We start from the raw sequence: 12,424 nt of genomic DNA on the forward strand, positions 1-12,424 counted from the left end.
GTATGAAAGCAATCTGCTCTTATTTGTGGAAATGAACTGCTATCGATGATGGATTGATGACGACTGATGCACTGCAAGCACAGCAGCAGATTCGCAAGCTCTGCAGAAATGGCCGTTGGCGAGCAGCTCTTGCAATGCATCTTCGGACCAAACAATCGAAACAAAGCGTGAAAACAGCTTTAAGCTTGCCCTCTATTAAGTAGCAATAGGGTTAATGTCAACAGAAAAGTGATCTATGCCATGCTTCTAAAGTGAAGGGAATGTTTCTAGAGAAAACTAAACAAATATAAGAGAAGAAAAAGAAAGCCTGTAGAGGCCCTTATTACCTCATCACTGACTAACACATGGATACCAGTGGGTCCCTGCTTGAAGATCTGACTGATCTGGCGTGGAGAGATGCTGAAGAGCTGAGCCAACTTCTCTGTCAGTTCCACAGCTGTTAACTCCTCCAGATAGATAGCATGATACACTAAGATGGGGGTAAAGAAACATGAGACCCTAATCAACAAATCGCTGCATAGGAAAAAAAAAAAAAAAGAAAAGCAAACATTCAAATAAGATCCTACAAGCTATCACAAATCTGGAAAATTGAAGAAAAAAAAAAAACACCTAACAACATGAAATCAATACTGACCCTATGTATTTTCTTTGGTTATTTGACCCCATTTACTATGTCCCAGGTCATATTGCGCACAAGTGCACATTATTATAAAGAAAAACAAAACATTGCCACCTCTAAAAAGCTTTTCTATTTTGCTGACATAACCAGACCATGCAGGTAACGGGAAAAATGATTACCCAATTCCACAGCCTAACATTTAATTCCTACAATAACTTGATAAAATAATAACGTAATCACATTTCGTTTAATCTTTCTTTTGATCTAGTTGATGTCAAACTTACCGAAAAAAGTGTTGCTAGTCCCGTCTCCATTCTCGTGTTTCTGGTGCTGTTCACGACCCTGTTGGGACTCCTGGCACACATAGATGGTGAGCCGTGGACGGACCACCCTGAACAAGAACATAATATACATACACGATTAATATATAATTGTCGGTTTATATTAAGTAAACATCAACAGCCTATGAAATAACAAAACATGGAAACTGAATGCTGAAAAACTACTGTTCAAAAGCTTGGGGTACTTAAAAAAAAAAAGATTAATGTTTTATTCATAAAAGATTCATTAAATTGATTAAAAGTGACAGTAAAGACTTTTACATTGTTACAGAAATGTTCTATTTAAAAAAAAAATGCTGTTATTTTAAAATATTAACTTTATAGTCATCAAAGAATCCTGAAAAAAAAAAATGATTACAGTTTATACAAAAATATTAAGTAGCACAACATTTCAACATTGATAATAATAAGAAATGTTTCCTGAGCAGCAAATCAACATATTGTAATGATTTCTACTCTATGAGGGATCATGTGACACTGAAGACTGGAGTAATGGATGCTGAAAATTCAGCTTTGACATCATAGGAATAAATTACATTGTATTTAAGGTAATTTAAAAAGTATAATAATATTTCACAATATTACTATTTTTATTAACCCTCGTGTTGTTCGTTCGTGTCGGTCAAAAATTACCAATTTGTTTAAAAAAAAAATACATAAATGTAAAATGTTTTAGTCAAAAATGACCTAAAGAGCACCAGAGGGTTAAATAAATGCAGCCTTGTTGACCAAAAGAGTGTATTATACATATAGGTGTACACAAATAACAGACACTTACCGCCCTTTGAGTGCGTTAAATAGTCGAATGCCATCAGCAGGTCCACAGATCTGGATGACATCCTCTCGGGTCAATTTTAGTAGATCGGCACCTGAGAGATGTCAAAGGACAGTTGACACATTCACACTAGGATTTTGTCATACTATACTAAAGGTAATATGGAATAAAGAGGCATATCTTTCTGAACACATTATGATGAGAAAATGAGATTGGAGAGCATGTGTTATCTGAATGAGAGTGATGTAAAGACCGGTGTGGCACTGTATGGTTGCTGAGTGAGCAAAGCCTGATGTGAGAGCTGTATGGAATGTGATGCACACTTATGTAAGCCCGATCGTCCCTTTACCCGAGAAGTTTGAGAAGAGGCGGCAGAATGGCGAAAAACGGTTTCTATGGAGCCACTGCTGTGCTTCCTGTGGCGTTGCCGTGGGCAACAGATTCTGTTTGTTCGGGGGCAAAGAGAAAGGACAAAATAGGCCTTAGCACACTGACCATAATCTGATCATAATTTGTCTGCTTTTCCATTGAACAATCCCTCCACTGAAGTCAGACACACCCCCTTAAACTGTCTGGCCTTAGTTGAACCCACTTCAAATGTTCTTCTATACGAGTTCATCAACAGATTTAGTAACTTAAAATCCTTTGTACACAACCAAGTTTTCCCTTTGGCAAATAAACATTTCAACATATTCATATTAGCAAATAAATTCATGTACCTGATTGCTTTCACTGTCTCTTGTAAGTAGGTGGCACGACAACTGTAAGGCAGAACGGTCTCTCAGTTTTAAAATCTCAGATTTGTCTGGAGTGTTATCTTGTTATGAGGAAGTATGTGGTGACTAACGGGGCTTATATGTTACGAACGAAACAAAAAAACAATGGGCTAAAACCTCACATAACATCAGCCTATAAACGAATGCAAAAATGTTTGGAGTCATTTTAAAAGTCTGTTAGTTACAACAAACAATCAAATCAAACCAATGAATTATTGATTGTCCAGATCAACCTGTTCAAGTACTTTTACATCCAATTTGGTGTCTGTATATACTACTGTTCAAAAATTTGGGGTCGGCAAGATTTTTTTTTTATAAGTATCATCTTATGCTCACCAAGAATGCATTTATTTAATCAAAAATACAGTAGAAGTAATAATAATAATTTCTATTTTAATATATTTTAAAATAAATTATTCCTGTGATGGTAAAGCATCATTACTCCAGTCTTCAGTGTCACATGATCCTTCAGAAATCATTCTGATATGCTGATTTGCTGCTCAAGAAACATTTCTTATGATCAATGTTGAAAACACTTGTGCTGCTTAAATATTTTGTGGACACCATAATATTTTTTGTCAGGATTCTTTGATGAAAGGAAAGTTAAAAAAACAAACAAATCCTTTCTAACATTATACATGTATTTACCAGTCGTTTTGATCAATGTAATGCATCCTTGCTGAATAAATGTATTAATTTCTTTAAAAAAAAAATCTTACTAAGCCCAAACCAAACAGCAGTTTATATATTATTTAAAAAAAAAAAACATATAGGGGCTGGGCAATATGACATATATACTGTGCAATGGTTAAATAATGTCATGTCATGGTTTATCTGTGGCAAGCTTAAAAAATAAAATCCCCACAAATAAAAAATAAAATGGCAAAAATGTACTTTGCATTAGTATTTAATCTTCTGGATTAAAAAGTATTTTACTTGTGTATACATATATATATTATATATATATAAAGTATATTTGTATAAACAAATTGATCGAATTTCCAGCAGAAAAACTAGATGTAACATTGGTCATGCTGCCCACCCCTATACTGTATTATATAGTTCTATCAAAAAAAAACAAAGCTACAAAGGCCAATACATCCTATGAAATGTGCTAATAAACATGCAAAAGCAACAACAACAAAAAAGTATTTTACAGGACTGATAATAGCAGCTGCAACAATGAATAAAAACAAAGGGGTTTTGATGCACTATTGCAGTTCTCCTGACATTATTAAATGTACATGGAAGCATGGAGCATGCCACACACACAAACAAACAAACAAACACACACATTATACTGAAGAGAAGCTATTGACCATTCCATTCCCAATACAGCTCAACTACTTGACTAGTAAAGATAGTATGATAAGTTATGAATCAACGCTTGTTCAATCATAATATAGCATTCAAATGAGAGCATGAAGAATGCAGAAATGTTGTAAGAGAAGAAACACACAAGAGAACATTGGGATGAATCGATCAAAGACTAAGTCTCAGTCAAAGTGCTACGCAGTTTGTCTAGCATATCTCAATGAACATGTATGGACAGAATGTCACTAGAAACGTTTAATGAATGTTACATTATGCCATTGAGAGCAGTGAATCTCACATATGAGAGAAGATGGGTGAAGAGAACAGATACACACTCACATCTGCTAACTGTACGACAGGCTCTGGTTGGTGATTAGGTGAACCATTTCTGCAAGACAAAATCATAAGCCATTAGATGGCCAAACATGAAAGTAAATCAATGCATGTTATTCCAAGGAAGACAAATGTCTCCTTAGCCTTTTAACAATATATAATAAATTGCTCTTTTTTTCTCATTCAGTATCCTTTTTTTGCTCAGTTATATGTCATATTACTGTAGTAAAAAGGTTTATTAGCAATGCATTTTCTATGCAAGTGTTGTCTAAATTAACTAAGGAATTTTTATAAAGCTCAGAAAATGACGATCAATGTTTCCTACCCTTCATTCACAGAAAAGCTGTTGTGGGAGCTATTGAAACCTGGTGATGGGGAGTTGTTGACATATGTAGCCTCAGGCCATGGAGAGCACTGGATATACACACAAAAAAAACAATATCATGAAAATATTGACCAAGAAAGGGATGAAGGAAATGAGCATAAAATATGTAAAATGAACAGATTAATAATGTTATCTTATTAGATAATAACATGTGGCCAATTTTTTCCTTTGGAGACATTTGCAGTTGGAAAAAGGTAATCAGAGATTTTGGTCCATATTGACATGATAGAATCACGTAGTCGCTGCAGATTTGTCAAGATTTGTCTCGTTCCACCACATCCCAAAGGTGCTCTGTTGGATTGAGATCTGGTGACCGTGGAGGCCATTTGAGTATGGTGAACTTATTGTTATGTTTAAAGCAACAACATGTAACTTTTCAACCTTCATAATATATTTCCAAGACCCTTGTGATGGTACATCGACTTACAATAGGTTGAATGAGACGTCTGCCAGAGCCTGACGGGGTCTGTATCGCTTTTACTGGCACTATGTAACTTCGGGGTGCGGGTAGTAACCAGAGCTCAAAAAGAACTACAAAATTCGACTGCTTTACGGCATACGTCACTTCGCCCAACACTTCCTCAAATGTGGCCAACCAGCGCGTTTGTTTTCGTGCGTCTGTTTTCGTCATGGCTGAAGCAGCAGCGAAACGTAAGAAGTCCAAGGTTTTGTCGGAGTAGAGTCGGAAGAGGAAAAGGGAGAGTGATAAACTGAAAGGCAGGACGAGGATCAATATGGGTCGAGCATTTGCTCGCTGGCGTTAGCTTATGGAGGAGGAGAGTTACCAGACCGATGCTGACTTGGCCGTCATGCTGTTGAACTAGTAAGTAACTGTAAATTGCTTGCATACTATCTTTAGTTTTTCTAATCTGTTGTCTGCCTGGCTACGTTACGGAAACTATCTGGTCCTCCATTTATTTATCTTCATGAATCAGCTAGTAGATGAGCGAATTATCAATCTGGTAGCTAGTAAACACTAACATGCGTTAGTTTTAGATGGTTAGGATGCTATCGCTATTATTCTCGTTCAGATTTGAGCATTGTAATCGACATGCAAATCGCAAATGTTTGAGTTAAAATGTTTAGTCTACTAAATATGTATAAATTATAAAAGGAGGAAGATTAATAATATTATCATTGCCCATATGAAAAGAAGCCTACATGCTTCATATACAGTAACCGTAAATCATTTTACGACAGCGGTAATGGACAATTCCGCTTCCAACCTGTAGGGCGACCGCTGAGGAAAAGTTCCATGTTGTTGCTTTAAGAAACCAGTTTGAGATGATTTGAGCTTTGTGATATGGCGCGTGTTGCAAGCAGGGCAGGGCCGAGGGCCGTGAGAGAACGGAGGCATGAACGGAAGCATAAGAGGAGGAGCGACGACAGTGAAGGACGAGAGAGGACCATGCCTGGACTTTTATGTTATGTTTTGTTTATGTGTGTGGCAGTCATCCGTGAAGGGCTGCCGCCATTACTTCCGTTTTGTTGTTTATTTATTTTATGATTATTAAAGTTTATTTAATGTTCGCCGGTTCCCGCCTCCTCCTTCCCATAACAACATACTTCGTTACAGTGCATTATCCTGCTGAAAGTAGCCATCAGAAGGATGGGTACACTGTGGTCATAAAGGAATGGACATGGTAGGCAACAATAGTCAAGAAAATATCCCCCACACCATTACACCACCAGCATCAGACTGAACCCTTGATACAAGGCAGGATAAATCCATGCTTTTGGTGTTAACACCACATTCTGACCCTACCATCTGAAAGTCGCAGTATAAATCGAGACTCATCAGACTGGGAAATATATTTCCAATCTTCTTTTGTCCAATTTTGGAGAGCCCGTGCGAATTGTAGCCTCAGTTTGCTCTTCTTATCTGACTGGAGTGGCACCGGTGTGTCTTCTGCTGCTGTAGCTCATCTGCTTCAAGGTTCGACGTGTTGTGTGCTCAGAGATGCTCTTCTGCCCACCTCGGTTGTAACGCTCAATATCTGAGTTACTTGCTGCGTCCCAATTCGCATACTATCCATTCTAAATAGTATTTGTGTGTCCCAAAATCGTAGTATGTTGAAATTAGTTTTCCAAAGAGACCCTGGTGGTCTACTTTTTACGGTTTAGAATCCAATCCATGCACACTCTAATGTCTTATATTGCCCACAACACATTGCGCGTTGGGCAAGGTTTCGATTTGAACTACAAATAAAAAGGTGAAAAAAAAAAAAAAAAACACAAACATGGCAAATGTGTGAGTCCGACGGTTAAGTAGATAGGTTTAGATAAAAGGGTTTGAGTGATTAACAATCAGTATCTAACCTGATGAAAAAATATATAAATTCAATGTCATCCACATTATATTTCATCTGCAACAGCATCGTGAACTTTTGTAAAGATACATTTCGTCATTAACTTTTAAATGCATCATTATGTAAATTGCAAACACATGAGGACAGTCTCCGCATGAAAGAACAATGACTGACAGATCAACGTGCTACTACATTTCTCTCCGAAACTGTAGGAAATTAAATTAAATTGAATGTGGAGGATTTTAAGTGTGACAAGATGATTGACAGGGCAGTTTAAACAGTGACAGGAAGCATGTAACTAAGCGTCAGAGCTGTCCGTTAAAGACGCAATTATGACGAAGTATTGTGTCCCAAAGCTTGCCTACTCCTCTGATACACACTCAAAAGTATGTACTTTTTCTTCACAAAATCAGTACAAACTAGTCAGGCCATTCTCCTCCAACCTCTGGCATAAACAAGTCATTTTCATGTGATTGATTGGCTGATTATATATTTACATTAACGAGCAGTCGAATAGGTGTACCTAATAAAATTGCTGGTGAGTGTATTAATTTATCTCTAGCTATTAGAGACAAATTCAATAATTAATTTCATTAATATATATAATTAAACATTATTATAATATTATAAAAATATAAAATTAAAATCTGTAATTTTAGAGAGACAAATGTATTTAAATTTAAATGATATTCATGACAACCCATGCTTTCCGAGGCAGCAGATACACACCTCAGTGAGAATTGTGGTTTCATATGAAGGCTGGTATTTCTCCTTTTCCTGCGGTGCTCGTTTTTCCATTTTTTCTCGGTCTGTTTTCTGCTTTCTGTCAGCTCCTTTAGGCTAAACACACAAAAACAAGTATTTGCATTGAATTTTTTAAGGAGATCCTGTTTCGGTAGTAAGGTTACACAAAAATGCTGCTGCACTGGTGTCACATTGTAAATGTTTATCAGCGCAGGCCTCAGCCCACCTTAAAAACTTTGATTTGGCAGCTGGCGGAGTGCTGGTGCTCAGTGTACTCGCCGGCCTCGTTCTCCTTGAAAGTGTCGATTTGAACGCGGAACGGCACTCCCTTCTCTCCTCCATGCTTACGCATGGTGAACTCTGTGCTGATACAATGGACCTACACAAGCAGGAAAATAATAAGTAACAGTGAATAATATTTAAAAAACATATTTGAAAATTGTCAACAACAAAAAGAAAATTGTCCACAGCATACAATTGAAGTCAATGGGATGCAGTGTTGCTTTGGACCATACAAACTTCCATTGTATGGAAAAAAATTGATGAAAGGTTCCTCAAAATATCTACTTTTGTGTTCCACAGAAAAGAAAGTAAGTCATGCAGGTTTGGAATGTCATGAGGGTGAGTAAATGATGACAGAATTTAAATTTTTTAAGTGAACTATCCCTTTAAGATGGTTAAAGTCCATCATAATAAGGAAGTCTAAGTTAAATTCGCATTGACAAAGTACATAGATTGTGTATGGAAGGCTGAAAAAAATTGGGAAAAATAAAAGCACAATAAAGACACAGATCAAACCTCATCTTTGGATTTTTAAGGCTCCACTGACAGTGTCTGGGAGAGTTGTTCTTGAGGTCAGCAAAAGCAGTCTATGATACCTGAATAAACACAGAGGTCCTTTTCGAGGGGTCCCAGAGGAACTCCACAGTGTTGAGCTGTGTAGGGTTTGCCCTGGGATCAACCACCCCTACCGACATTGGGATATCTGTGGATTTCAGTGCAAGCATGTTATTAATGTATAATAAATTCCTACATATACAACATTGATTTATTGGTAGTTAATTTATATTTGAGTGACAATTACTCACAATCTGTTTATTATTATCTTACTGGGAAGTGGTTATAATCTGATCTTTCACTTTCTGTGAAGTCATCGGTTACAGTATTTACCTAAATCAAGGATTCTGTCTCCCGGTCTATTCCAGCGCCAGCCCTCTAGCTGCTGGTGTTCAGTGTACTGAAGCCGGCGGTCGTGAAACACGACACGGATAATACTCTGAAGGGAGTAACCACAAGAAAAATAACAGCTGAGATCAACCACAGATAGTCACATGAAACACATATGATTCATCAGGCACTCTTCTGATATAATACAGTGAGATTAACCTGAACACTTAAAGGATTTTCAACAGCTAATGAGATCTAGCCTTGATGCGAGTATAATCCTGTATGTGGGAAGCATGAATTATGGGGGATAAGAAAGAACAGACTGCAAATCCTCACCTTTACCATTTTCCCATTGATCTCAGGAAGCTCTCCCATTTTCCGATTATCCAGCATTCGAATCTCATAAGACTGTCCTGCAGCCGGTGGGAAAAAGTTTATAGCAATACCAGTAAAACCAGTTTACATCTCTTGTTACTCTGCTTTTTATGCTGCCCTCTGTACAATACAGAATTGAATTGAATAGTTTATGGAAACATTGGATCATATTTTAAGGTTAGAATCTCTTACATATCATGCATGAAAGAAATAACAAATAAATAATTTGACTTAAACAGAACAGTTTTTTTCATACGAAGAAAGTGAATTGGGATGGATACTGTGTTATCAAAGATTAATAAATACTGTAACAAATGTTAACTAATTAACTAATAGTTACTAATTAACCTTACAGTAAAGTGTTACCAAAAAAAAAAAATCTTACTGACCCCAAATTTTTCAACAGTAATGTATTTTCCAAGTCTCCAGAGGAACTAGCTCTTTAATCTTTTAATTTGTTTGTTTTAATAAACTATTAAGAATTTTATAAGTTCTGTGTATTATCAGATTTATACTGACAACCTAAAGCTATTTCAAACATATCAGAATTGAAGGAAAGTTCAGACATTCTTCAGCCAGTGTTGCTGAACAGACCTTGATTGAGGTAGGTGAGTGTCTCATCATGTAGCTTGACAGCAGGAGAGGTGGCGGCACACAGTACGTACTGGAAGGGAAGGATCTTATTGTCGCTTTCTGGAGGTAAATTTGACTCCTCCTGCTTAAAGATGGGGAGAGCTAACACATCACTAGAAAACAACAAGAGAAAGGGGGAAAATGGACAAATTTATGGATTTGGACATTTCAGACAAGCCCAAGAAGCACATTCCTAATGCTACTCAAACATCTAAGAGTAAATCATCACAGATGGCAGAGCAGAACTGGAACATGTGGTTTATAGCAGACAGCTATTTCGTTACCTGGAGACCAGATCATGAGGCTAGACAGTGAATGTTTCTACCTCTCAACAGGGCAATCCATTTTACTTTAACCATTTATATCAAAGAAAAGATTATATTTTTATTTTACATGTGATTTGTCAGTTTGTCTCTCCATGTTAAAACTCCAAATGTGGGATAAAACACCTCATCAAAGCATACACACACAATAACCTCGCCACAAATAGACCTGTAGTTTTCTAAATGGTTTTTCTAAATGTGCATTTTCTGCACATCAGTCATGTAAGAGAACACAAGATATTTATAGACCTTTATAGAAGGTCAGACGCATTCATCATGACATTTTAAACAGCCCGGAGTGACATGTGCACAGCAGAAGTTGTTGGCATAGACATAGTAGGCAAGTAAAATAGATTTAAACAACAGTCCTGAATAGATAAAAACACATATCAGCTGAACATTAACAGTATTTTAAAGAGCAAACCATACTGGTCTCAGAACATACCAAAAACAATCTAAGCATCCCTAAACAAACTCACCTCATGCTGTATGCACCAGCTCCAAGTTCTTGCCCGATCCCTGACAGACTGGCATCAAAGTCCTGGACCAGACCAGACTCAATCACCTCATCGGCCAGAGGTAGTTTTAGAGCCCAAGCCATGACTTTAGACCTCCAATTCAAGTGAACTAAGGAACAAATGAATCACAGTCCTGACAGACAGCCTCCCTTTGGGTTTAGGGATGATCACAGACGCCTGTCTAAAGAAACAGAGGGGGAAATGGATTACGTGGGTCATATATTTAGTTTTATTGCATGGTAAAAAAAATAAATATTCATTCTTAACTGGAAAATAAGTTGTTATCAACTACAAGAAAAATCTTTTAAGTATTATTTATTATTACTAGATCAAATATAACGCTTAAGACAGAACACTGCAGCACAAATCCCCAAAATGACTAAATTCAGAAGTACTAACAAACCCTACACATGACGAACACATTTATTACATTAAACAAGTCAGTTGGCGGGAAAAACTTAAAAAATAAAGTGTTTGCTTTATCATATATGGCATTGTAAGCGTGTAAATTACCTCTGACAGCAGTCAGATAAAGAATGTAGTAAAGCTCATCGTTTCACGCCATTTTCCCACCCATCGTCCTTCTTTTGGCAAGACAACTTCGTTTTGCTCGAAAGAAGACAGATTAATTTCCTTCACCGGTCGCTCCAAAAATTGACGACGCAGCGAACAATTCGAAGATAATTTATCAGGTTGAGTTTTGTTTGAATAAATGTCTTATGTATAATATAACATGTTTGTTTATCTCTTCTACTCTGTAGAAATTGCCGTAATATCCGCAGTACTCTCCCTCACTAACTGCTGGAACAGCGACCGGCTCAAGAGCATTAGTGGCCTCAATCGCCCTGGAGGCGCATTGCAACATAGTACATGGCCGCGATATTTATAATGAAGAAATATGGCGCAAACATGGAACAAAAAATGTAATAAAGTAATATTTAAAAAAGTAAGTAATACAATAAAAAGATAAGATAAGACACGTTATAGTGATACAACATTAGGCTGGGAAGGAACCCTGTGTACATTTTTGGTGGACTTTTTTTTCACAAAATATCACTGCTAATTTATAGACTTTATTCAGAGCAGCGCCATGTTTGATTTGACATACATCTCTTCAGTGTTGTACTGTTGTTTAAAGTGTTTTTATATGTGTTTTTTTTTTTATTTATCCTTTATTTAACCAGGTAAAACTCATTGAGATTAAAATCTTTTACAAAAGAGACCAGGAGACCTTTTATATGGTTACTGACCAAACACTGCAAAATATCTTTCCAAGAAATTTCAGTAGAGAAAAAACTCCAGACAACATGAGCTGTGGGAAATAATAAATGATATGAGCTTATACAGCAGATGCCATTGAAAACTCGGTCTATCCCTCACAGCCTCGCTTTCACACCTGTCATGGCGCTGCTATGAATAAGGTCTATTAAAAGTATAAACAAAAAAGTACCTAAATGTTTTGGCTCAATACCACAGTTGTTACATCAATCAATCAATCAATCAATCAATCAATAAAAACAAATCATTCTGAAAGCTTCATACACTTTAATGCAGTGATGATATTTTGGTAGAAAATATGGTTACCATGGCAATGGCAATTTAATTTTTTGCATAGTAACAAATATCCATGCTATTTTAAGGCCACAGACCATAAATAATACCATGGATTGCTGCATTATCATCATTACAATTATCATGCTTTCTATCAATAGTATTTGTAAAATAATAATAATAAATCATTTGTATTATGTTCTGAGAATTCATTTTTGAACTTTGTAGTCTGAGTGTGAGGAATACAATGACTGGCAAGAA

General features: G+C 36.6%; 1 protein-coding gene across 2 annotated transcripts in view; it reads right to left on the reverse strand.

The window, feature by feature from the left end:
- tfcp2 (transcription factor CP2) overlaps positions 1-11,457 on the reverse strand; it is a 12,735-nt gene extending 1,278 nt beyond the window's left edge. The window contains exons 1-15 of one of the 2 annotated variants that reach the window (XM_081386927.1): positions 11,126-11,457; positions 10,574-10,793; positions 9,733-9,884; positions 9,100-9,176; positions 8,767-8,872; positions 8,475-8,581; positions 7,823-7,975; positions 7,582-7,692; positions 4,484-4,572; positions 4,165-4,213; positions 2,455-2,496; positions 2,085-2,178; positions 1,739-1,829; positions 904-1,010; positions 327-469 (exon numbers count right to left, since the gene is read on the reverse strand). In XM_081386927.1, the coding sequence (XP_081243053.1) occupies positions 327-469; positions 904-1,010; positions 1,739-1,829; positions 2,085-2,178; positions 2,455-2,496; positions 4,165-4,213; positions 4,484-4,572; positions 7,582-7,692; positions 7,823-7,975; positions 8,475-8,581; positions 8,767-8,872; positions 9,100-9,176; positions 9,733-9,884; positions 10,574-10,695 (1,443 nt within the window). In that variant the 5' untranslated portion in view covers positions 10,696-10,793; positions 11,126-11,457. Of the gene's footprint in view, positions 1-87; positions 470-903; positions 1,011-1,738; positions 1,830-2,084; positions 2,179-2,454; positions 2,497-4,164; positions 4,214-4,483; positions 4,573-7,581; positions 7,693-7,822; positions 7,976-8,474; positions 8,582-8,766; positions 8,873-9,099; positions 9,177-9,732; positions 9,885-10,573; positions 10,794-11,125 lie in introns of those variants that run through there. The other variant, XM_081386928.1, reaches the window with a different exon arrangement.
- Between the last annotated feature and the right edge of the window lie 967 nt (positions 11,458-12,424).

The sequence above is a fragment of the Scardinius erythrophthalmus genome (assembly GCF_964197995.2).
Source record: "Scardinius erythrophthalmus genome assembly, chromosome: 15".
NCBI classification, from domain to species: domain Eukaryota; kingdom Metazoa; phylum Chordata; class Actinopteri; order Cypriniformes; family Leuciscidae; genus Scardinius; species Scardinius erythrophthalmus.